The sequence below is a fragment of the Podarcis erhardii genome, assembly GCF_964252035.2.
Source record: "Podarcis erhardii genome assembly, chromosome: 1".
In the NCBI taxonomy this organism is placed as follows: Eukaryota; Metazoa; Chordata; class Lepidosauria; order Squamata; family Lacertidae; genus Podarcis; species Podarcis erhardii.
Genome location: NC_138497.1, coordinates 108,674,861 through 108,702,548, shown reverse-complemented (window position 1 = coordinate 108,702,548; position 27,688 = coordinate 108,674,861). Strand labels below are relative to the sequence as shown.

The 27,688-nt window shown below is 39.8% G+C and overlaps 1 protein-coding gene across 1 annotated transcript in view; it reads left to right on the top strand.

Annotated features, from left to right (window-relative positions):
- The window catches only part of ITGB6 (integrin subunit beta 6), a 67,157-nt gene that overhangs the window by 30,256 nt on the left and 9,213 nt on the right, over positions 1 to 27,688 (top strand). The window contains exons 6-14 of the mRNA XM_081871551.1: positions 4,904 to 5,108; positions 7,517 to 7,763; positions 10,436 to 10,601; positions 11,595 to 11,756; positions 12,477 to 12,572; positions 19,735 to 19,824; positions 23,879 to 24,013; positions 25,211 to 25,631; positions 26,509 to 26,731. Of these exons, the coding sequence (XP_081727677.1) occupies positions 4,904 to 5,108; positions 7,517 to 7,763; positions 10,436 to 10,601; positions 11,595 to 11,756; positions 12,477 to 12,572; positions 19,735 to 19,824; positions 23,879 to 24,013; positions 25,211 to 25,631; positions 26,509 to 26,731 (1,745 nt within the window). The remainder of the gene's footprint in view (positions 1 to 4,903; positions 5,109 to 7,516; positions 7,764 to 10,435; positions 10,602 to 11,594; positions 11,757 to 12,476; positions 12,573 to 19,734; positions 19,825 to 23,878; positions 24,014 to 25,210; positions 25,632 to 26,508; positions 26,732 to 27,688) is intronic.

Below are 27,688 nucleotides of genomic sequence, written 5' to 3'. Positions count from 1 at the left end.
TCCTAAGGATTGCTCAGTGTATACATTTTCTGAGATTTTGCAGAATTTGAAAGTTTTTGGCAAAAAAGAAATATGGTGACAGAAACAGAGAGATGGATAAATGACATGAAGCAAAGGCCCATTGGTAAGAAGATATAACACAAATCTATCTGGAAGGGAAAGGGAGCTATGTTTCAGAACCCTCCTAAAGAAAAAATGTGTAGAACTAGTAAGGGCAATCCATGGGCAGAAACAGGATCGACCCGAAACTCTTCGTTGACAGACAGGGGGAAAATGCCCTCTTAAGGCAAGGTGCTTAGTACTCATGGCTAGCCAAGTCATTTTGGTGCTTAAAGAAAAAAACCCAAAAAGTCCACTCCACCCTGCTCCTGGCAGTAAATAATAATAATAATAATAATAATAATAATAATAATAATAATAATAATAATAATATTGCTGCAGTTACTTAGAAACTGTCATTCAAGGCCAAAGGTGCTAATTTTCTGCAATTCTAAGCATGTACAATTCCGCATAGAACTCGATATGTGGCACAATATTTGCATTCCTCACAAACTCAGCTTTTGCTTCCAAGGAAAAGGAGTGCAATTATTATTAGTATTATTATTATTATTATTTAATTGAAAGAAAATGGTTGACCTTTCATGACCTTCCTCACTATGCCTAATGATAGGGCCGGTCAAGGCAGAAAATATGTTTTGAATTTGTTCTTGGAGCGAAAATTTTCACACACTGCAACAACTACATGAAAAGATCTATTGAGTGGCCCCTCTAGACTCTTAATGTACAGTCTGCATGTTTTCAAATGATTGTCCACAGTTAAGAGAACTTGAACCTCAGTCATGGACCAGCCACAGCTAAGAATTTTACAGTGTAATCCAATATGTATCAGCTCAAAAGTATATCCCGTTGAGTTCAGTGGAGCTTACTGCTTGGCAAATGGGTATAGAACTATAACCTTAAAGTGCTGTCTACTTTGATGGGGAGATTTGGCCATGTGGTTAACATTCAGGCATCAAAATCAAAAGGAACTGAATGTGCTTAACATAGACTGAATTGCACTCCTCCTTTTCTTTGGAAGCAAAAGCTGAGTTTGTGAGGAATGCAAATATTGTGCCACATATCGAGTTCTATGCGGAATTGTACATGCTCAGAATTGCAGAAAATTAGTACCTTTGGCCTTGAATGGCAGTTTCTAAGTAACTGCATCAGGCATTATTTTCACAACATATACAGTACTTAGAGAAAACAGTCTGTGAAACTATTTCTTGTATTCAGAAGTTTCCAATGAAGAAATTATGTTCTACTGTGCATCAATGTTCCATTGTTTGGATTTTCTTGGAATATCCCAAAGCTTTATATTTTTGTTTGTTCCTGAAAGTGAACTAAAATATTCACTTTCAGAATACTCCTTTTGTATGGCGTGGCATTCTGAGAAAGAACTAGAAATGTCATTGATTAAGCAAAGAGAGGGGAGAAGCAGCCTATCAATTCTTCAGTTCCTCGGTTTCTTCTATACAGCATTTCAAACTTTTAAATGTGCCAGGTTTTTTTATAAAAAAAAACCTGTACAACTATGTGTAAGCAAATGCTACAGGTACATGTGCATAAAATGCATATATTAGCATTTAAGCATACACAAATGCTGAATTTTCATGAAAATGCTTTTTAAAAGCAGATAATTGCAAATTGTTGTGGAGGGGTACAGAAGTGAATTTAAGATTGGGAAAATGAAAACTGAGGGAAACCAGAATTAACAGGTTCATCCATCTCTAATCCAACTAGACCAATGCTTTCCCCCCTCACAAAATGCATGTAAATTGTTAATGGTCTTGGCAGACCACTTAATTATTTTTCCGCCTGTTGTAGTTCACTGTGTTAGATGCTATTCGATTTTTAAGTGTATCTCAATGGCTTCTTTTATTTATTATACTGGAATTTAATAGATTACATTTTGCATTTCATAGAACTTGAATTGCCATGAAATATAAAAAGCAACAAAAATGTAAAATAAAATAAAATAAAAAGCCTGCTTGCTTTGGAAAAACATTGGAATCAGTCCAGTCAAGTGCAGATTCAGCGATGTTTGTAAAGGAGCCCCCCTGGATTCAACAAAGCTTTCCCAGGCACAACACAAGTGTAGGGAATGGAAGTCTCATTTGAAACCTTTGCTTTGTGTTGAATATCAAGCCTGAGGAATAGTTGTGTGAATAGCTGGTGACTTTTAGTTAATCCCCAAAAAGACACTAAACTATTGTTTTTGTTTGCATTTTTTTTCTTAGCATGTCCTTTGCCTTTCCTTTTCCTTTTCCTTTCTTTCCCCTACCTCTTTTTTTTTTTGTTTTGTTTTGTTTTGTTTTGTCTACAATCACCAGCACAGACTGTTGGCTAAAAATACTGAGTCTAAGCATCCTTAAAATATGGGCTGACGTGGTTATGCATCTTTCTTTTTTTGAAAAGTCAGCAGATTCAGAGTGTTTTTCTGGAGATTATCATATGCTGTTGTCTCTAAGCATTTCATAGCAGTAGGTGATTTTTATATATACTGCTTTGGCTGTGAAAGCTTGGTTGTCAAATTAAAAATAAGCCAATATCCCCTTTGAATATACATATTAATAAACTAAGTTTGGTTTTCATGGAAATATGAGGAATAGCAATCTTTCGAGAAATTATGTTGAAGACAGAAGCACTGAAAAGTCTGTGTTCATACTGTTATGGTATATTCTTGGGGAGGACTGCAAGGGCAGATCTTATATTTGTAGATTTAAAATAGCCATGCTCTAGTATTTGTTCAGTTGCACTATCTGAAATTACATAACTTGAGGGGGTAAATGTGCTTAAAACAGTTTTGGTTTTTTTAATGGTTGACAAATATATGGCAATCACAGAGACTTGTCCAATCCAGAACTTTCACATGATCCATTTGGGCAGTGGAACAAAAATGGCCCACTCAGAAGCCCTCTTTGTAAGTTACTTGAATAAAGAGGAAAAGTGAATATAGAGGGACTGTGGGCTGCACTTTTGACCCACCCTCTATGGCACATGATTCCGCAGCCCAGCCACCACCCAAGTGTTAGAATAGCTGTCTGAGGCAGGCAAACCTTCAGGCAGTTGCTCAAGATCCATGGAAACCTTTGCACAAAGGGGCAAAAGTCCAAAGGCATCCCTGCCACAGATGACCATGCTAACACATGGATGGCAGGGGTGAGACTTGATGGGGGGGGGAGTCTTATATCAGGGAACTGTGTCAGATGTGCAACCCCCACAATCGCACTCTACATGCTTTTCATTTTCACATCAGCAACTAGAAGAGTAAAAGCTAATGGAAGTTTAGAGATGGTAGTCTCTAGAAGCACCATCACCTCATCTAACATTAACACAGGAATGGCTCTATTTGCACTTAGCACACTATTTTTGTTGTTGTTATTATTATTATCTCTGAATTTTGAAACACTTACACAATTTACTATAAAAATTACAAGGATAAAAATATATTACAAAAAATGTATTTCTCCTTCTTTAGAATGATTCCTGAGAATATACGGTACCCCAACTCACCCTTCCCAACATGGAAGAGGTTATATCAGAATTGGTTTTTTTCCAGTGACTTTTCTAGAAAAGGCCTGTAAGTGGACTGCTGGGTCACACTAATGCTTGCTATCAGATCCTTCAAAAAATCCTAAACTGATGACATAACTGGACAAACTATTTTTGAAATGATTGCATGCTTATCATTTCAGATCTATTTCCAGCTTACTTAAATTATTATACGTCATGCGATATTTCACAAAAAAGGAAACCATAATATGTGAAAGTTATTAATTTTGTCAAATTATCTTTTTCTAATTATCACATCTTTTTTTCTCCTAATTTAGCCACAAGCTATTTATCCATTCTGAGATAGAGGGCATATAAGACACTTCCCAATTACCCAAAGTCTCGCTGTTAATAAGAAACAACAAATAATCAATAATGTTACCCAATTGATTTCATTTGTTTCCCTTTGTTCACCCAATAGAATTATTATTGAGTCTAATTGTAACTGGTCCCTTTGACATTTTGCATGTAACAAAGTAGTTGTTAAAAATATTTTTGTACTAGGATAACCCCATCATACTATGGGTGGCATTTGAAAGGGACTTGCAAGGTGGAAACGGCTTCTTTTGCCAGCTTCAGTTTATTTGCAAAAGACACCATTGTATGTCAAGGCTTTATAAGACAGCGAAGAAATACATTTTTAAATGATTTCAAAACTTCCCCCTTGGGTAAACAGCAGTTTTTGAATGCAAGTACTGTACAGGAAAGGCATTTGGAATGCTATACTGGCTCATATTTTCATCTATTCCAATATGCCTTCTTTAGTTATGATGCCTCAAAATGCACTCAACACACAATGTTTGTTCAATGACCCATCCTTAGTTTTGACTTGCAGTTTCTGGCAATCAGAATTTTTGCATATCTTGAGAACTAGATGCACATCATCATTTTGGGCAGAGACTCCCTGACCACAAATTCTATTCTCTGTAATGTGTATTAAATTATATACTGCTGAAAATATTGGTGATGGGTGTAATGGAATGTATGACTATGACATTATAAGCAATGACTCTACTGCATTGATTTTTTTCCCTATTTAATGAGTGCGCATCCTTGTTGCTGGAAGGGTAAGGTGCAGGAGAAAGAGACTAATCTATTGAAAAAGTCAATTATAAGTACACCCCTTTTGCACACAAAAGTTTCAAAGTAAGTCATAATTGCACTGTTCTCCTGCGTATCCCCACTTACAAATAGGGATTTGTGACATAACTTATATAAAAAATATTATGCTATGCCTTCAGTCATTTGCGGAATTGGTATCATATAGTGTTGCATTGCACTCTGTTCTTGCACTCTTTGTTTCTTATAGAATTTTACTGATCCATCTGAAATTCTTAGAAGGTGTGGCACTCCTGAAGAGCTTATTTCAAAAGGATGCCAATTGAATTTCATTGAATTTCCTACTTCTGAAGTGGTAATTCACAAAAACAAGCCTCTTAGTGAAGGGCCGCAGGAAAACAACTCAGATGTTACACAGATTTCTCCTCAAAAGCTAACTATCCTACTGCGGCCAGGTAAGTTGCATTGTTCATAAATGCTATTTTTTAAAAATCATTTTGTAGCTTTGTAGATAGCTTCCATTTGTTCATATTAAATGTGAGGATGTGAGATGTGACATATTTAGGTTGCAATCCTAAACTTGCTTACCAGAGTTGCGCTGAACTTAGAGGAATTTACTTCTGAGGAAACATATTTAGGCTTCTTAAAAATGGAAGTTATGAAAGAACACTTAGTAAAGATGTGTAAGGTTGATGAGCTTCTGGGAAGTCCCGCCCCACCCCCACCCCCACCACCGCCAAGCATCTGTGCAGGGGAAGATTTATTTCCTTGTATTTCTTCTATTGCAACATTCATATGGCACAAAAGCAGCATTTTTTTAAGGTCTCGCCCTATTTTTCTGATTGCAAATTATTTTAACTAATTTTTAAATTGTGCTTTTAAATTGCTGTAATCAGCCCTGGGAACTAACGATGAAGGATAGGTAAGAAATATAAAGAATTAAGAATTTCCACCGATATCACCTAAAATCATATCTCCCCAACATTTGTAAGATTGTTACAGATACAGGTCAATTGTTTGTTTGTTTCCTAAAGGCTTGGAAATGATCACAGCACATTTTATAAATAAATTTGGTAATTGTACTCCACAGCGGCAGTGGCAGTTGGTGAAAGCTGTAGCTGAGATCACATAAACCAACCTTCATATGTAACTGCCTCACACTATTCACAGGCTTCAGATGAATCTCCAGAATAATGATCGGTGGGATTCAACTAATGAGTCCCATCAGCAGAAAACACACATAGATTTTGGCTTGCTCAGTGGAGCTTTCCTCCCATGAGCCCCCTGAAATTTGCTTGAATTCCTCCCATTGAGAAATTAGCATAACCAACATGCTACTTTTTGTTGGCTTTTGCCTACTCAGACAGTTTTCCTATCTATGCTTTTCACACGTGGCTCTTATACTGCTTTGTCAACTTTCTTAAATTACCATAAATATGGAATCAGGGCCAGATCTCAATATTATCTTTTATAATTCATATAGCACTATCAGTGTGCATGGCACCACACTCCATCCCCGCTGAAGCTTCACTTACTGGGGTCGTGTGGCTGTGGCTTCTGACAAGATCGCAAGAGAGCCTAGGAAGATCACACAAAGGGCTCTTGTGAGATCTTGCCAGACCCAGAAGCCACCACAACCACTTCTCCTCACTTGTCTGGCACTAGGGGGGGCATGCCTGCTGAGGTGCCCTTTGGATTCTGCCACCTGAGGCGCTCCCCCAGTCTGCCTCATTGACAGGCCAACCCTGCAGCTAACACAAGAGGAGCCAACACATTTTTTATTCTTTGTGAGAGCTACAATCAGGTGGGGGTGATGTGGCCGGGGTTGGCGCAAGGGGGCGTCAATCCCTTGCCCCCAAGCCAGATCACCGCAAGGGCCTGGATGCCCGGCTGCAACACCACCCACCACGAAAGGTGAGTGGTCCTACTACTGTATAAGAAGATAATATTTTGAAATGGAATTTAAAGTTTTACATCAGAAAGAAGAAAAACTGGATTCTAATTCAGTTAAAATCTTGATGTGGCAGTGAGAACCGTCTTTCTGACACAGCTTCCCATTTACAAAGTAATCAGAAACTGAAATGTGTTGGGTAAATGTAATGCACATATGATGAATCAACACATCTGCTTGCATTTTTGGAGTCTTCTTAGGGGGGTTGGTAAGAACTCTGCTTGGAAGTGTGGCTATAGAGGCTCATTATGAGCTTCTGAATTTCAGAATGTAAAACTCCTCCGCTCATCCAAGATAGTGTCTAGAGATAGAAAGGGTACAGAAACTGATGAGTAGGAGGTTCTACATGAGGGCGATGTCAGGAATGCATCCCGTCAAATTATTTTTCCAAATTTCCCAAGGCTATTCCCCCATGTTTTATTAAGAAGTTTACATGAATGCTGATAATTTAACAATCGGCTTTCTACACTTCCAACATAAAATGTTTTTCTTATGACATGGTTGCCACAGCGAACCCAAAGTACATTGACTTCTTCTGTGTTTGTGGCTTGTATAAAGCAGCACCCATGTTGCTTGAGATGATTTTATCCATGCCCAGGAACATCCTATACAACAAGCATAATGTGTGAAGGAGGACTTAGGCTGCAATCTCCACTTACCTGGGAGTAGACCCGTTGAATTCTATGGGCTTACTCTTGTGTAGACACCATTAGAATCACACTGTAAGTATGTCTTTTAGCGCATTGTGATGGCTAGTAATACTGCTGGGAACACTTTTTGTTACAAAGGACCAGAAAAAGAATACTGTGAGGCAACAAGAATAAACAGTTCCAGTCAATATTGCATTTCCCTTTTCACTCTCTAACGACAGCTGTGTTAATTTCTTTTCTGTTTCCCCTGTGGTTTCACAAGGAAATGAAGAAACAATACAAATCAATGTTCGTCAGACTGAAGATTATCCAGTTGACCTCTACTACCTCATGGATCTTTCAGCTTCCATGCATGATGATCTGGAAACCATTAAGGAACTGGGCTCTACCTTGTCAAAAGAAATGTCTAAACTGACAAGTAACTTTCAGCTGGGTTTTGGGTCTTTTGTAGAAAAACCAGTTTCACCATTCATTAACACCGTGCCAGAAGAAATCAAGAATCCTTGCCAGTGAGTAGCAAAAACATCTAGTTCAAATACATTTTGGATCAGATTTCTGTCCTTTTCAGGGGTAGAAGTTAATTTGGGACTAGGGGGCAGGGTAACCAGTTACCTTCATTTTCAAGGGGGCTCCAGTCTCTTTAGTTGCTATTTTCTTGGGGTATCAGTATTTCACCTTTTACTTGTGTTACATGAATTGAAAACAATAGAAATGTGGGCAGAGCAATCTAAAAGTGTGGGAGGAAGGAGAACCAAAGGCAGATGAACCATCTTTTCCTATACCCTTAGCTCAGTAAAGCAAAGGCTGCCGAGGTTTCCATGGTGGTGAGCAATGTCTCCACAGGTAAGTCTCTGTCTCTAACCTTGGAGAGACAGTCTCTGAAACATCCTGTAGTTTCTTGGAGGCCTTCCCAAGGACCTTTGGATTGGCACCTGAAAAAATTATCTTTCAGATTACTTTTTATTTTTTAATTTTAATCAAACAATTATACATGAATGTGTATTTGTGTGTAGACAGACAGACAGACAGACAGACAGAACAAAAGTAGATGTTGTGAGCCCTTATGTTTGCCAATAGACTTATACTTCAATCCTAGAAGGATAAATACCCACTGTCCATTGCATAGTGATTTGAGGACCTTACCACCTTTGTTACATTTGAACATATTTTTATGAATGCCAATTTCATGTGGATACCTATTTGGGCATCTGGAGGACTTTTATCATACTGTTTGTTTAATTTTAGAAGGAAGAACTAGTGGCTATTTTGTTCTCAATGTGAGGTGACAGTGTGCATATTTTTTCAGCCATTTTCTAATCTATCTTTTTATTTGTTAAATATGACACTTAAAAGAATAAAATAAAAATAAAACTAGACAGACAGACAGACAGACAGACAGACAGATTAGGATATAGGAAGGCACAATTTTGCCGTCCTCCCTGTATTCATCACATGCAGCACTGTTTCCATTACCCTGTAGATCAGCTTCTGCCAAAAATCTTGTTATTTGTCTTGCTGTCCGCTGTAGCAAAATTTTGTAACTTAGGTATTTATTTATTTAATTGATGATGGTTTGTGTTCAACATACCGCTAAGGAGATTGTTCCATCAGCACAAAAATTTCTGCTAGCCTGATAGAACTATCTTCTCTCTCCTCCCCACCCCCTACACTATTTTGAGTGTTCTCATGATCCTCTAGAACAGATTTGGGAAGGGCATGGGGGCTCATAGGAAGAGCAGAGGTGTGGGGAAGTCCCGTTACACTCGCAAGAATTAGGACCGTAATACCTCAAGGACCACCTCTCCCCCATATAAACTGACTCAAACTCTGCATTCATCATCTGAGGCCCTTCTTGGTGTGTCTCCTCCACATGAGGCCCAGAGGGTGACAACATGAGAACAGGCCTTCTCTGTTGTGGCTCCCTGGTTGTGGAATGCTCTCCCTAGGGAGGTTTGCCTGGTGCCTTTAGTGTCTATTTTTAGGTGCCAGATGGAAACATTCTTCTTCAACTAATATTCTAGAGCCTTTTAAATGTGTCTGTGGGAAGGGTGGGTATTGTTTAGCTGTTTTGTTTTTAATTATTTGCTTGTTTTTATCTTGTATTTTATTCTGTGAACCACCCTGAAATCTTATGATGAAGGGAGGTATATAAATCTAATAAATCATCATCATCATCTTTATACTGGCTTCTGCTTGTGCAGTGCCTTAAATGAATATGGCCAAATGTAACTATTATGTTATTCCACCCCATTCATTTTAGTGCAGAGCAAAAGCAATGAAAAAAAACAATCTTATATGTATTATTCACAGCCTGAAAGTAACAACAGGAATACTAATCATATTCACTGCATTAATCTCCGTTCCAGACATGGGATGAATAAGTGAAGGCCTGCAATTTCTGCAGCCATTTCCATTTTTGTTGGGAATCTGGGTGATTTGATGCAATGTGTTGGTTGCCTCACATCATCTATGTGTTGCCTCCTTCTTCTTGAGTTAGACTTTTACCCCTTGTCTCTCTAGAAGCAATTCCACTGACACCAACTACATTTTCTGCTTTTAACATAACCTGAGTAGATTTGTTTCACTGCTTTAATAGTTTTGACCCCTTTCTCGCTGTTTGGAATCTGTCCTTACCTGGATTTGGTACAATCTGGTTTGGATGTTAATTCTTGAACATTTTTGAGTATATTTTGCCTCAGTTGGAGGTAGTGATCATTTTTATAGCATTAGTTGTGAATTATGAGAGCTTTAACAAATTATAAGGCTAGGGGGGATGTTTTGGGCTGATGGATAATTGATGTGTTGGTCTGGAACAGATGAATTTAAATCCCACCGCAGTTGTAGAATACTGAGACTCTGTAACAGTCAAGTCTTGTGAAGTCTCTGTAGCACCCTGCTTTATGGGATCATTATGCGTTTCACTTCTGATCAAATAAACACCATAAGAAAATTTAAAAGATCCGTTTTTGTCACATAGCTAGGGTGTAGAAGCTGAAAGCATCTTTACAAAGACTACAGGACTTCTTTAAGCTGTTACTGAGTGTATGCTAATCTATAAGCATTCGTGGGCAAATAAAGTTGCACAGTAGAACATTGTAAATAGCAAAGTGCCATGCTGTATGTTTCATTAATAAGAATTTTCATGTGATCTGCTGCATTAATTGTGTGTCTGTATCTACAGAAGTGTCCCACATGACTGCTCTCCAACATTTGGATACAAGCACATTCTGTCATTGACAAATGATGCTGAAAGGTTCAATGAAATTGTGAAAGAACAGAAAATCAGTGCTAATATAGATACTCCAGAGGGAGGATTTGATGCAATTATGCAGGCAGCTGTGTGTAAGGTAAGGAAATCTAAATCAAAACTCGTTAGGTAAGTTCTGTTTCTGTGTTCACCATAGTAAACCACTTCCCACAGAGTCCAAGTTTAACTAACATGAGCTGGACTGAAATCTTAACTTCCACTTTATAAACGCTGATGAATTCAAGGTGCCAAGAAAGTCCTCTCAGCAGCATCTGGTAGCAGGTGGTACCATCAAGAGGACCTCTGATGCTGACTGTACTGTAAGGCCTGAGATGGTTAGTATTAGGGAGAAGACCTTTTGGGTATTTGGGTCCCACGCTGTTTAGGATTCCACATGCTAGTACTAGGGATGGAGAAGAAATTTGATTCAGTTTGCATTTAAAGGAGAAACTGCAAATTTTGTACTTTCCGAAACAATATGTGAACTGAAACACAGCCATCCTTTGAAATTTCCACTTCTCTGAATTTTGCAGTTCTCCACTCAAGTAATGTGTACAAAAATGCCAATACTAGGGTAAAGTGTGCATATAAGTGCATATATTAATGCAGATAGCATTCAAAATGCATTATATTAGGCAAGACTGATTTGCAAAAATGTGTGTATTAGAAGAAATTCGCACTATGATTCCAGTGAATTTTCATGAGGACATTAAGCCAACACCACCACAGTTTCTGTAGAAGGCTTACTAGGAAAAAAAGAAACAAAATTGACAGATTTGCCCATCCCAGCTAGTACTAACACTCTGAAATGGGCCTGATAGCTTGCCAGCAGCCCACACAGTACATTCAGGACTGGTCATACATTATCCCATTGGGCTGCCCCACACCACTCACTTATCTGGCAGCTGCATTCTGCACTAGCTGCAGCTTAAGGGCAGCCCCACATAGTCCATTGGCATAGTCCAGATGGAAGGACACTAGAGCATGGATTGTTATGGTGTTTATCACTGAAGCAAGACAATGATATAGAAGTACTGTACTCATACATTACCCATGTATCTGCTACCATAATCTGTTTACATTTTTGTTGTAGGAAAAAATTGGGTGGAGGAACGACTCATTGCATCTGTTGGTCTTTGTGAGTGATGCCGATTCCCATTTCGGGATGGATAGCAAACTGGCAGGAATTGTAATTCCAAATGATGGAGAATGCCACTTGGATCATAATAATGAGTATTCCATGTCAACTGTTTTGGTAATATGCTTCAAGTTTTACACTTCACTCTTCTAGAAATTAATTGTATGTGCAATGTGCACATTCACAGAAAACAAATGAAAGGACTATTGGGGCCATTCCCAACTGAATTTGAATAACACTATCAGAGATACTTAGATCGTAGAATGCCGGGGGGAGGGGCAGGAATCCATCTAAGAACTAAAACATTTATTATTTTATTTTATTTTATTTGCCTGCCTGCCTGCCTGCCTGCCTGCCTGTCTACCTAATTATATTTCTATCCCACCTCTCTACTGTTGTGGAATCTAAGGCAGCATGCATGTGATCACCCATCCAGACACTGACCAGACCCAGTCCTACTTCACTTCAGGAAGGTGGTGGTCTCACCTGACTTCAGACTATACCACGGAACACACATTCCTTTTCAGGAGTGTGGAAAGCAAATGCCTGGAGATACGTGTTCAGCAACACATCACTGGATAAATTAGCATGCGTTGGCCTGGTGTTGAAGAGCCATGTGCAGGACTGTAAAATAAAACAAATGCAACTTTTCACCAGAGGCATGTATTAAGGATATACATAGGTCCAACTAATCCAGAGATGAGCACACAGAGGCCCCAGTTTCTAGACTCTTCTGTGCTACCATCTTCTTTTGATAAGCCAAAAGACAGCAAAGCCATGTTTTTGATTTAAAGTTTAACTTTTGCTTGATTTATTTTTCTTTATGTTTGTCTTCAGGAATATCCAAGTTTGGGACAATTGATAGACAAGATTGTGCAAAACAACATTTTATTAATTTTTGCAGTGACAAAGGAACAGGTTCCTTTGTATAAGGTAAGAGACATATTTCTTACTTGATCCTCCTTTTCATGTGTGTTAAGATGGCACATCAGTACAAAAAGCACTGTAAAGCTTCCAACATTCTCTAATTAAGGATCCTAATCTCTTTTATAGTAGCATAGATTCAGCACACATAGGCACTTAGTCTAATTCGACAGTAAAAATATGGAACCAAGACTTATTTAGCAGAAGAACTGCATGCTCTACAAGACACAAAAAATAGAGGTAGTGTTTTTAAGAAGAGGGGAACAAAAATGCCATAGAAAGTATAACAATAGAATAGGGGTTCATACATTATAAAACTTGGTATAATGTTCCCAATGAACAGAGGAAGTCACTTGAGAACTCTGATACAAGGATAAAACTGATGAAGAGATTCTGAAACGTGATGCTTTTTATAACAAGAGTGGTAGCCCACTCAGATAGTGAGGGATGTAGCATTCCAAAGGAAAATGGAATTTTGCAGTCATTGAGAGGTGGTTAGTGTTTCAGGATGAAATAATACTGCAAAGACTGAACGGAAGCCAGAGACTCCTTATCTAAAAACATATCCACTCAATATTTTCCTTTCAGTTCTGAAAGTCCTGTGTTCCCCTGGATATAATGCTCAGCCCATGCAATGAATGCCTTCTGAACAACACAGTCCAGACCACATTTCTGTTCCATAATAATGTCATGTGTGGCTTAGAAGGCTTCCCCTTGTCTCACAGCACTAATATCCCTGTACCAAAGACATTATACCTCCTGTTGCAGATTATGTACCATATTTTATTTTATCCCTCCCTCCCACAAACACATTTAAAAGACTGTAAAATATTAATCAGCCAAAGGCCTGGTTGAAGAGGAATGTTGTCGCCTGGTGCCTAAAAATATATAATGAAGGCACCAGGCAAACCTCCCTGGGGGGAGAGCATTCCACAAATGGGGAGCCACTACAGAAAAGGCCCATTCTCATGTTGCCACCCTCTGGACCTCACGTGGAGGAGGCACAAGAAGATACATTTATATTATTTATATAATGACATTTTAATGTGTGTGAGAGAGGGAGAATATGTGTGTGCATGCCAGTGGTGGGTGTGCACACACTTGTGTACACACAGCCCCTTTTCTCAGTTAACCTGTGCAGATCACCTGAGGAGAGGCATTCTGAATGATCTGATGACTGAGGAGGGGAGGGAAGAAGAGCAGAGGCCAGGTCTGTCCCTCAAACCGGGTGCAAGTCTCTCCTGCCTTAGAGGAAATAGGCTGCTGAAACTTTGAGCTTGAATGCTCCTCGCTTCTGTGCAACCTGGAGAAGGAGATTGTAAGTACAGTGGTACCTCAGGTTAAGTACTTAATTCGTTCCGGAGGTCTGTACTTAACCTGAAACTGTTCTTAACCTGAAGCACCACTTTAGCTAATTGGGCCTCCTGCTGCCGCCGCACCGCCAGAGCACAATTTCTGTTCTCATCCTGAAGCAAAGTTCTTAACCCGAGGTACTATTTCTGGGTTAGAGGAGTCTGTAACCTGAAACGTATGTAACCTGAAGCGTATGTAACCCGAGGTACCACTGTATCTGCTTCTTGATTCAAACTATGAGATGTTGTTTCCAAATCACAAACTGTAGTTAAACTATGGATTACTGGAGTCACAAGATCAAACCATGGTTTCTGATCCTGGCTTGTTTCAATAAACCATAAGCATAATGACAAACTTGTTACTTTAAACCAGGAGACAAATGACTCCAGTCGCCTCAAAGTTGCAGGTTATTGAGCCTGAGCTTGTGCAGCTGAGAGGCTTCAGGAAGTAGTGCTAAGTGCTGCTCCACCAACAGAGACAGATGTGCACTGTGGAGAGCCAACACTTTCTTACCTGGAAGCCCCCAGACACACTGAAGGAAAGCTCCACTAGTGGGGTGGGTGAAAATGAGATGTGTTGTGGGCAGGCATAAAGATGCCGTATCCAAAGCATCGTAATTTCCCCAGCACACCTGCATTAATGGTAGGATTCTTATGTCAATCCAAGGGCTGGTGTAGAATCATAGAACTGTAGAGTTGGAAGGGACCTCAAGAGTCATCTGGGCCAACGCCCTGCAATGTAGGAATCTTTTTGCCCAGTATGGGGCTCAAACACATGATCCTGAGATTAAGAGTCCTATACTCTACTGACTGAGCTATCCCAGTGGGTAATTAAAGCGGCCCCCAAAACCTCCTCTGCCCACAGTGAAACGACATAGCAATAGCTTTGGTGGTTGTTCCACCATCAAATCTCACCTGGCACCCCATGCCCACTGCTAGTGCCCCTATGCCCATGCCTATTCTTTGTCCCAGCAACCCATATATGAATAGTAGGGTTGCCCTGTAAGAAACTGAACTCTGCAATTCGTGTATCATTAGAATTAAGATTTCTTGCTGAACAAGGGACTCATTATTTAGTTAGACACAATCGCCGGTGCAGTTTGACCCTAGATGTCACTCCATATGTGGAGATACACAATGGAAGCCCTCACTGTATCTATGTGAACAGATTTGGACCACCATGTATGAATACAAACAGGAATGTCTACCTCCAAAAGCTCAGTTTCCAGCAAGTGTCAGTCAATTAGTATAGCACACAGTCAAGATTTCCATACATATAAAGAAGGGCATCTTTAGAGAGAATGCTGGTGTAAGCTGCAGCCCTCTTCTCATACAAATCTCCTGTAGAAATAGACTGGAATACAAGTAAAAGCCCCCAAGATTAGATCTAACAGCTTGAAATAAATGGCATCACAAATAGAGGGTTATGTTTTCTGTGGAATGACTGAGAGTGGTGTTATGCTACAGTTAACAGAAATCCTTTTCATTTGTTTGCATTAAAATATATACTATTTAGATAGGTAGATAGATGTTATAAAATTAGTATTTTTAAAATATGTATATGAAAACTATAAACATGTTCTCAGAGGGGCTTATAGCTATATGGTAAAAACAAATCAGAAATGCAAATATAAATCCATAAAACCACCAAGAACATTTTTAAAATGCACAGCCCAGGAAAAATTATTTTAAAGTAGGAACAGATTTAAAGGTCTAGGACAGTTATTAAAAAGAAAAAGAATGAAGTATTTTAAAAGTGCCAAAATTGCATCAAGGTAGGCACCAGACAAGCCTTTCTGGAGAGAATGTTACATAACCAAGGAGCCACCACTAAAAAGATCCTTTGTCCAATAGCACCTCACCTGAAGAAGCAGCCTCAGAAGCAGATCTTAAGGTCTGGATATGTGCATATGGAAACAAGTGATCCTAGAAGTACCCTGTTCCCAAGTCGTGAATACAGTCATACCTCGGGTTGAATGTGCTTCGGGTTGAGCGCGTTCGGGTTGCGCTCCGCGGCAACCTGGAAGTAATGGAGCACGTTACTTCCAGGTTTCGCCGCTTGCGCATGAGCAGACGCTCAAAATGACGTCACGCGCATGCACAGAAGCAGCAAAAAGTGACACGCATGTGCGCAGACGTGCCATCGCTAGTTACGTTTGCTTCTGGATGCGAACAGGGCTCCGGAATGGATCCCGTTCGTATCCAAAGGTACCACTGTAGCCTTAAAGGTCAAAACCCTGAGCCTGAATTGATCTGGAAACACAGTGAGCCAGTGAGCTGGCAAACAGCGATTAATATGCTCATATCCCCCTTCCCTCCCCAAGCCCAATTAGTAATCTTGTAGCTATGTTCTGAATGAAATGAAGTTTCTGGACCACCCTCAAAAGCAGTCCCATCTAACCCACATTGCAGTAGTCCACATATAATTATTACAACTTCCACTTATCCAACATAACAGGGCTTGAATCTATCATTAATTCATCCTGGAAGTTCTGTTCTGTCATTTAAATCAAAAGCATTGCATTCCAGGCATGTTACAAACTTGTTCAAATCAGCTCTATTTATTTATACACTTAGATTCAGTTATCCTGTTTCACTGTTCTCCAGTTGTGTATTGGGGTGTGCTAGTTTAAAAATCTACTGGTAATTACAGCTTCCTGAATTCACTGTGCTTGCTCACACTCTAATTATTTACCTGCTCATTGCTTCAGTTGTGTGAGTGGCATGATTCCTCCCCCCGCCCGCTTTCTTTCTGCTCTATGTAGGTTGGTTATTCAAGTTGTACTGTATCCTCTTACTGTTACTTAGTTGCTTTTAGACATTATGTTCTTTGTTGTGTTTTAGTTGAAAATGTCATTCAGCAACAATGTGTACTCTGTTTTAAAGAGAAATAACAAATACCAGCGGTATATTCTGAGACTGGTAATTATCTGGAGTGACATATACCTATATTGGCCAAGATGTAAAGAGATACAGTCTGATCCTATGTATGCTTATTCAGAAATAATTTCATTTAGAGCTGAGATTGCAGTTTTAGATATGTCCAAGGGGATGCATGTTCCAAAAGACACTTTGTGTTTTACTCCTTAAACCCTGGGTCTGTCTAATATATCGTGCTCTGCTTTTGAAGTTCCCCTCAATTTCAAAAGTGAATTTCCAGATGCAACTAGTGGGGCCCCTGTTCAAAGAAAAAAAATTACCATCTCCTAGGCAGGTGAAATTAGTTGTGCATTTCTTTGGATCCTGGACACTAGAGTCACACATAATAGCTGTGTTTGAACATAAGGCTAAGCCATGGTTTCTTTAAAATGTGGTTTGTTCTATTAATCACAGGTGGTCTCACAGAAAAGCAAATAAGCCATTACAGTCATATATCGGAAGTTGAACGGAATCCATTCTGGAAGTCCGTTCGACTTCCAAAACATTCAGAAACCAAGGCTAGGCTTCCAATTGGCTGCAGGAAGCACCTGCATCCAATTGGAAGCCATGGAAGCTGTGTTGGACGTTCGGGTTCAAAAGAATGTTCGCAAACTGGAACATTCACTTCCGGGTTTGCAGCATTCAGGAGCCAAAATGTTCGACTTGCAAGGCGTTCGACTTCCGAGGTACGACTGTATTTGTTTCTCCAAAGCTTGGTTTGTGCTCTTAGTGCTGCTGCCTTATTTATGCCTCTGTAGTTTGGCAAGTGGCCAAGGTGGGGTGGCCAAACCGTGGTTAAACAAGTTTATAGAGTTTGGATACAATAGCAAAAGATTGTCTTTAAAAGACATGATTCATATGGTGATTAGTTGCCATAAAGCAAACCACATTTAATCAGCTGGGTTCAGTTTGGACATCCAAACAAGCCACACTTTGGCTAAACAAATCATGGTTTTGTGTTATGGGTGAACCAGGATGTAGCAACACAAAATATTAAAAACAGGCCTATTACAAAATGATTCTTTTTCCACTTGTCCCATTTTCTTAAATAGCTTTGACTATATTCCAATATTATTTCTTCCAGTAATGGATTTCTATTCAGTGAGATTGCACTGATGGAAATAAAGTGATCCCTAATGAGTTATGTCATGCTGTAGTTTGGCAATGTGCCAGGAAAAGACTGCACTATTTCAGAGTCTGACTTCACAATTTCTCACTTACAATCTATGAACTGTCTTTTTTTCTGAAATGCAATGCCAATATACTCTAAGAATCATCTTCCAGAGTACTTGGGCTGCATCAATAGGAGTATAGCATCTAGATCAAGGGAAGTAATAGTGCCACTGTATTCTGCTCTGGTCAGACCTCACCTGGAGTACTGTGTCCAGTTCTGGGCACCACAGTTCAAGAAGGACACTGACAAACTGGAACGTGTCCAGAGGAGGGCAACCAAAATGGTCAAAGGCCTGGAAACGATGCCTTATGAGGAACGGCTAAGGGAGCTGGGCATGTTTAGCCTGGAGAAGAGGAGGTTAAGGGGTGATATGATAGCCATGTTCAAATATATAAAAGGATGTCACATAGAGGAGGGAGAAAGGTTGTTTTCTGCTGCTCCAGAGAAGCGGACACGGAGCAATGGTTCCAAACTACAAGAAAGAAGATTCCACCTAAACATTAGGAAGAACTTCCTGACAGTAAGAGCTGTTCGACAGTGGAATTTGCTGCCAAGGAGTGTGGTGGAGTCTCCTTCTTTGGAGGTCTTTAAGCAGAGGCTTGACAACCATATGTCAGGAGTGCTCTGATGGTGTTTCCTGCTTGGCAGGGGGTTGGACTCGATGGCCCTTGTGGTCTCTTCCAACTCTATGATTCTATGATTCTATGATTCTATAAGTATTTGTCATGTGCAACTGCCTGCTAGAATGTGAAATACAGTTAATCCTGCTGACTTTTCACTGTAAACGTAAGGCATGAGATATTTCCATTGCATTGCTAAAATGTTATGGTACGTCAGCAGGATCATAATGCTGTCAGCAGTAGAGAGCACAAGAGAAGTATGAAGAAATCAAATGGTCAGAGTTTATAGATACATTTAGGGCAGCTTTACACATGACACTACACAGATGCTTTCTGCATTTCCTGTCCAGTGGTACCTCAGGTTACATACACTTCAGGTTACATATGCTTCAGGTTACAGACTCCGCTAACCCAGAAATAGTACCTCGGGTTAAGAACTTTGCTTCAGGATGAGAACAGAAATCATGCTCCGCTGGCGTGGAGCAGCGGGAGGCCCCATTAGCTATAGTGGTGCTTCAGGTTAAGAACAGTTTCAGGTTAAGAACGGACCTCCGGAACGAATTAAGTACTTAACCCGAGGTACCACTGTATTTGTAATGTGCAGATATACAGTAAATCCTATAATGGCCAACATACACTCTGGACTTTAAAAAGAAAAAGCTCTTCTCCTTATTTTGTCTCACTTCCTTGCAACGCCAAGCACTTTCTCCAGCATCAGCACCCAACTAAGGAGAGAAGGATGGTGGCGGTGGGGTGGAGAGAAAATACTGCAGAGTGGTAACCCATGGATGGAGAATCCTACATTATACTTGCCTTTTGCTTTAACCTGTAAATTGATAATCCTATTGAAACATATAAGACAATATCCCACTTATGCTCACACAACACAGCTTCCTCTCCTCCCCATCCAGTTTTCTGCAGACATACACACTAACACCAATCTGCTCCTGAAAGTTTGGAGCAGATTCTGGGGTTTTACAGGAAGCTGGAGGGAGGAAAGGGGAAGTCAAAAGGGGTTTCATGAAAAGCATTCAAGAAACATGTTTGTTTTCACCAATTATAGATTACCTTATTATAATTTTTGTGGTCATAATTGTGTTTTGCAGAACTATGCTAATCTTATTCCTGGAGCTACTGTTGGAAAACTCCAGGTGGATTCTGGAAATGTTCTCCAGTTGATCATTGATGCATATAAGGTATGAATATATATGAATGCATATCAGGAATAATAATAATGGTGGTAGTAGTAGTAGTAGTAGTAGTTCTGAATGCCTGTGGAAACTTAGTGATTTGGTGCAAATAAAAATTTGGTCACACACTTTTGTGGTGTGTGAAACTCAAAGCAGTGTACAATAAAGTAATTAAAACACAGTAATAGTGTTTTTAGGGTGTGTGTTTTAATGGTGTAGCTTTCTCTATGTTTCTGTCCACATTTAGCCAGTGAGAATGATAAAACTGGAAAAATGTATATTGCAAACAGTCAGAGTCATTTGCTTAGATTATAGGCACAGTTCATAGCTCCATCTATAAGCATGTGCTTTCGCTTACTATTCTTTATTCGGCTGCTTGCAACTTTGAATAATCTTATTTCATTTCATATTCCATACTTTCCTGGGAAATGGAAAGTTCCAGGCATGAGATCACTTTCCTTTGGAGCAGAAAGTACTTGTGGTGTTTTTCGTAATACCCCTTATGTACAGATGTATAACAAAACAAGTAGAGGTGTGCATGGCAACCGATATGAGTGACAGGAATGTAGGAATCCGCCTTATACCAAGTCAAACCATTGTTTCATCTAGCTCAGTATTGTTGACACTTACTGTCAGTGGCTCTTGAAAGGTTCAGGCAAGAATCTCCCCTAGCCCTATCCTACCTGCACATGCCAGGAAATGGACCTAATACAAATTATGAGCTTCATTCCTTCCCCTAAAATACAGCCTTAAAACTTAATTCCTACCAAGTAAGAAACCCATGTATCTCCAACCAAAAAGCCTTTAAAATAAGAAACAAGTATTTTTTATCTTTTCTCCATCCCTGTCAGAAGAGTGTAACAATTTTTAGAAGCCTAGGCAGGGGTCAGCAAACTGTTTCAGTAGGGGGCCGGTCCATTGTCCCTCAGACCTTGTGTGGGGCCGGACTGTATTTTGAAAAACAACAACAAAAAACAAATTCCTATACCTCACAAATAACCCAGAGATGCTACTCGTGTAAAAACACCAGGCAAGCCCCACAAATAACCCAGAGATGCATTTTAAATAACATGGCACATTCTGCTCATGTAAAAACACGCTGATTCCCGGACCATCCACAGGCCAGATTTAGAAGATGATTGGGCCGGATCCGGCCCCCGGGCCTTAGTTTGCCATCCCATGGCCTAGAGTATGTAAATGTGACTTTAGGAATCACTACTTTGAATGATCAGGCCACACCAACTCTGCTGTGAGAAAATACTTACATAGGATTCTGTTCATAAAGGTATATAAACCATTATTTCTATACCAGATCTGTTTTATAAAACTAAAATAAAGTAGAAAATTTGCAACTGTGGTTAGAAGTGGGTTTGCAAACTGTATTTTGGTTTAACTATAGTTAGTGAAAATGCTGATGCTGGTGTAATACCAAATATCAGGGATGGCAACCTGAATTAAATGTTATGGGGCAGGTAAGCCCCACCCACATAACTGATCACATGACATGGCACACACACACAATTTAGGGTGGCCGTAGGGAACTCGGTCCCTAGGAGTTGGCTCCTATGCCAATCATAGTGTTAATGGAAAAGGCAATGGTACCATAAGAAGGAAGGAGGACGATACTGTGTGAACCCATGGGGTGCTTGCTCTTGATTGCCTGACTGTGCGGTGCTTCCATCACAACAGGATAATATATTTAATTTCACTTCACTGCCAAATGTAATTCTTACTACAAAAATATTGGCGCTCTTTCCCCTGCCCCCATTCTGCCACCCCATGTCACCAGCAGTACTATGTAATTCAGTAATATATTTGTCCCAAGAAAAATAACTTCACCATTCTGCCTCAGTGTGCTCATAAGGGTGGGGGGGAAGGAATCATAATTGTCATTTGCCCTCAGAAGGATAATCATGCTGAAGTTTCTTGAGTCCTTGGATTTCTGCCATAATTTTAAAGTGGAAAGCTCTAAGTTATTATTATTCACAGATGTGTTGGCTTTTAAATTCTTCAGAGGAAGTAAGCATATGAGAGAGCTGTCAAAATATTTGTTGTAAGACGTTCTCCTATTCCCTTCCAACGTAAGTCACAGCCTCCAGCGAGCGTGTCACTACGTGCCTTGAGAGGTTAAAAACTGCAAAAAAAAAAAAAAAATCTGAAGTGATGTTTTGTGTCTTCAAAGCAGACATTTTAGTCAAAGTCTATGTGAAGTAAAGACTGGCTCTGGAACACAAAGTTATTAAATAAGACCACACGGAAACCTCTTTACCAGCAGTTGACTCTCTTTAGCAGTTAATATATATAAGACTGAAGAGAAGTAAGTTAAACTGCAAACACAGGTTTTGCATATTTCAGCTATAAAATGAAATGTTGCAAGACTCGCTGAGCAACATTTTCCTATTGCATGCTTGCTCATGTATCTTAGAAACCTTCAAGGCTTTCACTTGAGGGTCACTAAGATCATTCAGGCATAATTCATTTAAATTCAACCTAGTGTTCATCCATTGTCTTTTCTCACTGTAACACCAAATAAATTACATTTGGAAGTTAACTTTGCCCACTCTGAATGTTTGCAATGTGACCAGGGCTAGAAGAAAATTCTTTATAAAGATAAAGGCATAACAGATCAGCCTGCGATTAGAATCACCCAAATTTCAGACACTGAAAAAATTGTATTATCAATCTTTATTTCAGAGAATCAGAGAATTGCTGAGTTGGAAGGGACCCTAAGGGTCATCTACTCCAGCCCCCTGCAATGCAGGAATCTCACTCTGCTAAAGCACCCATGACAGATGGTCATTCAACCTCTGCTTAAAAACCTCCAAGGAAGAGAGTCCACAACCTCCCAGAGAGACTGTTCTACTGTCGAACAACTCTTATTGTCAGAACGTTTTTCCTAACATTTAGTCAGAGTCTCCTTTCTTGTAACTTGAAGCCATTGGTTTGAGTCCTACCTTCCAGAGCATTTCTCAAGCGGAAGATGCCATTGCACACCTCAAGCTATTTTCACAATCAGTTACTCTTTCAGACTAAATTAATAGATATCCTCCTACCTAATCCAAAGCTCTTTTCAGTCATTCATTTATACAGAAGCAATAGACAAGGGATTCATCACCTGCAACCTACCCATTTTCCTGCAAATGTCTGTAAGGGGATGAGGGTACCAATCAGAAAATTTGGTTCAGACTTTGATTTTGTACTTCTGAAAATAGCCCAGCCTCAAGCACTTTGAGGCTGCCCAATTTGGTACAGGCCCAAATTTGAACCCCATTAAGAAAAATAAAACTTCATGCCTACCCCATTCACTAATGATTTTTACAAGGCAACTTAAAACATCTCTTTTTACAGGCATTTGGGTGAGCACTGCAGGCTGCTTGAATTTATTTTAAATTGCAGCTGAAATATCTTAGTGGCAAAGTTGTTTTTATTGGCATTTTGAATTTTGATGTTTTTTAGACGTGTTGTGCACTGCCCTGAGATCCTTTGGGACAAAAGGCAGTCTATAGGGAAAAAATGGTACATAAATAATTAAAAACATAATACAGCAAAAAATGTGAGTGAGAGAGATTAAAACCATCTTAAAACTTAAATGGGTTTTAATTCATTTCTGAAGTTTTTTAAATTAAATTTTCCAAAATTTCACACATAAATTTCAATACATAACAAAACCTTTTTTTTTACTTCCCACCCCTTTTTTTCATTGTGTTTCTGTTTCTCTCCCTCTGCTGCACACTGTCTTCTATCTCTTAAACCTTAACAAAACTACTATAATCTTCAATACCTTCTGTTGCTCATAGTTCAAATCCTGCTTGCTAAAAACTTAAATGGGTTTTTTAAGTCCTGGGAAAATAAAAAAAAGATATTCAGTGGGTACTGAAATGATGTCAAATGAAGTTCCATGTGACCCCCTCTCTGTGGAAGGCATTCCACATACTGAGAAGACCCTCTCTTCCACAACCACCTGCTGAACTTCACTTGGCAGGGCAACTTGGAAAAGGGCCTCCCAAGATGTTAGTTTCCCAAATGAAATGACATTGTTCCAATCATTATGTCCTTTAAGGCACTCCGGTCAGAAATCGAGCTGGAGGTGTTGGGAGACACAGATGGGGTAAACCTTGCTTTCACTGCCATTTGTAACAACAACACTGCTTTTCCACACCAAAGGAAATGCTCTCACATTCAAGTGGGAGAGGTGGTAAGTAGGTTCTGATTTCATAAATCATGTTTCTCATTGTAAATCTGATTATAACCTGATTCTAAGGAACAGTCAAGGTGTGTAGCAGCCTTCCCCAACCTGGTGCCTTCCAGATGTTGTGGGCTACAACTCATATCAGCTGAGAGTTGTTATGAAGCCCCTATTCCCCTCACAGAGCTGCAATTCACAGAGTTCCCTGTGAAGTTCCTGCATGCAGAATGTTTTGCACAGTCCTCGGAGCTCAGTGTCAGAGAATTCCGACATTGGACTGAGCTGGAATTGACTTAATGCTGTAACAGAATTTTCTTTTCTTTGCCTCCAATTATAGTTTTCTTCTTTTTAAAAAAGAAAAAGAAAAAAGAGTTCTCCTACTGGATATTATGTTAAATTGATTTTAAAATTGCATAAAAGTGAATGCTTCCTTCTTGTGTTTTCCATTGTGTGCAGTGCAATGTTTATGCATGTTTGCTCAGATGTAAGTCCCCAAGCAATTGCTTATTCCCTGCAAAAAATGTACTTATGATTGTGTTGTATGGGGCTTACTTCGAAGTAGACATGCCAAAGTTTGTACTGTTGTTGTTATTATTTAAATTTATATACTGCTTAATACTTAAGCCAGCCTCTAAGCAGTTTACAAAATAACAAATACAACATGTATATAATAACAAACAATAAAACCAAAGAAACTACATTACAATGCAATAAAACAATGAATTTTCCCCAAGCCAAAGACAGCATCACATGGTAAAACATCTTTAGTCAGGGATTTCATTCTCTTTCTGCTTCCCATCAGCTGCATTGGGGGGGGGGGGAATGGATTCTAATCTGTGTAAGCTCGTGCTCTAATAAAATGTTTGGGTGATATCCAATAAAATAGTTCTGTTAGTTCAAAGATGTTTGACTGCACAATACAACTTCCCCTCTCTCCACTTACCGCCCCCCATCCCCTAAATCCGTTCTGGGATTCCCGAAAACCCTCCAAAGCAGATTTAGGTAGGGCATGGGAACACATAGGGAAAGGAGAGGGAAGGGAAGTTCTGTTACATGAACAGAAATCCTTGCACTAATGGAACTACTCTCTTGAATACTTAGACTTTGCTGATTTTGTTAGCTTATATTTTTAATATTTGTTCTTTTGCGTTTTTGTACACTGCAGCAATGAATGGTTAAATACAGATGCCCCTCCTCCTTTCCTAGGTCAGTTTCAATGTGACTTTAAGCCTATCTGCTTGTGGGAAAAGTCCAAAGAACGTCATAATAAAGCCGGTGGGCTTGAATGAAGCTCTGGAAATTGAGATCCAGTCAGAATGCAGCTGCAATTGTCAGAAAGAAGCTGAAATGAACAGCTTCAAGTGCAATGGCGGACATGGTTATTTTGAATGTGGGGTGTGCACCTGCAACCCAGGCTACATGGGTCCTCACTGTGAATGTGGTGAAAAAGACTCACTGAGTACAGGTTCCTGCAAAAGTTCTCCAGAGGAAACCTCTTGTAGTGGAAGAGGTGACTGCTTTTGTGGACAGTGCATTTGCCACCCATCGGCATATGGACATATTTATGGGTCATTTTGTGAATGTGACAGTTTCTCTTGTGGGAGATTTAGAGGACTGCTATGTGCAGGTAAGTCCACTGCAAACTGCCATTTTTTTTAATTATAAATAATAGAATAGAAGTTGGCAACTGAATATATGCTCTATTTCAAAAACAGTATTCAAGTATAAGCAGTATTCAAGTTTAAAACAGTATCCATTTAAAAATTCACATTGATTGTTCTTAACATGGTGGTTCAAGGAGCTCTTGCAGACTACTGTTGCAGTCCTAAACTAGGGTTGCCATGTGTCCTCTTTTTCCAGGACACATCCTCTTTTTCAGGGGTAACATTTCTGTCCAGGTAGTTTTTTAAAAAAAATTGCCAAAATGTCTCTGACTATACTTTCTGGTTGAGACAGAGACATAACTGCTGGTTGAAGACTTGCTTTCCTCTTCTCTTCTCCTGCCCCCCACCCCAGCTGCTATAGCCACCCTATAGTAGGGGTATTTAAAATGAGAGTCATCATAGCATCCTCTTTTTTGCTCTTCAGAATATCGCAACCCTATGACCTAAACACATTTACTAAGATGTAAGCCCCATGTGACATACTTCTGAATAAACACACTTAGGATTGGCATTGTCAGGGAGTTTGTCTATGAAACATCAACCCTTCGAACCTAAAAATCTAGCTCAGTACTTTGCCATTTTAGCTGGTCCCAATGAAAGTGCTACAATACTATAGCAGCTATCTGAATTTCTTCAAATTATATTAATTCTTGGATTTATCATCCCCAAACTCCACGGTCAACATTTGAGGCAGCTTTGTGGGGATTAAGAGGGAAAGGTTGCAAATGACAGAGATATTTGAGGGGCATAATGATTGATCGAATTATTCTGGGCTTTGAGACCTTGGCTTGGGGGAGAACAGAAATCAAAACAAGAACTAACCTCCATGACTTTCCTTAGGCAACGGCTACTGTGACTGTGGTCAGTGTAGATGCCACAGTGGCTGGACGGGTGAATACTGTAACTGCACCACTGACACCAATAGCTGTGCTTCTGCTGACGGCACAATCTGCAGTGGGAGAGGTGAATGCATGTGTGGAAAATGTGTGTGCACAAATCCCGGGGTTTCAGGAAGCACGTGTGAAAAATACTCACCCTATGCCGACCCTTGCACTTCTAAACGGTAAATTATACGCCTTTAAATGTCTGGAAATGTCTGTTTCTGTCGCATGTCCAAAAGTATAGCAATATTTCAAGGGTGTTGAGTTTGTGTCTGGTGTATTTACTGTATTTCCTGATATAAAAGGAGCGGGTGGCGCTGTGGTCTAAACCACTAAGTCTCTTGGGCTTGCTGATCGGAGGGTTGGCAGTTCGAATCGGCACGATGGGGTGAGCTCCTGTTGCTTTGTCCCAGCTTCTGCCAACCTAGCAGTTCAAAAGCACGCCTGTGCAAGTAGATAAATAGGCACCACTGTGGCGGGAAGGTAAACAGCATTTCCCTGCACTCTGGCTTCTGTCACAGTGTTCCGTCACGCCAGAAGTGGTTTAGTTATGCTGGCCACATGACCCGGAAACCTGTCTGTGGACAAACGACGGCTCAATCGGCCTGAAGCGAGATGAGAGCCGCACCCCATAGTTGCCTTTGACTGGACTTAACTGTTTGGGGTCCTTTACCTTTACCTGTTACCTTTTATTTCCTGATATATTTTTCTTACTTTCAATGTCCTGTTATTGTTATTATTGTTGTTGTTGTTGCTGTTGCTGCTGCTGCTGCTGCTGCTTTTTATGCTGGTATTCACTGGTAAAGAGTACCAGCACTTCTCTCTTTTTACTCTCCTTTTATTCAATTTCTATCCCACCAGTCCTCCCAAAGGAGCCTAGGGTGGCAAACACCACAGTGGGGGAAACAACTATTAAAATAAAAATTAGTCACTACTGTTGCTGTGCCATGGTTTGGATTGCAAGTTCAAGGCAATGCCCCATATAATGGCTTTTGCAAGCAGAGTGGTCATTGTGACCTGTGTGAAACATGTATTTGCTGGCAGAATTACTCATAGGATCAAGTTGCACTCCTTGAACTCCAGTTCAAGTTATCGTTAGATTAGTCATTTTTCTGGTAGGTTGTATGAAAATACATGTA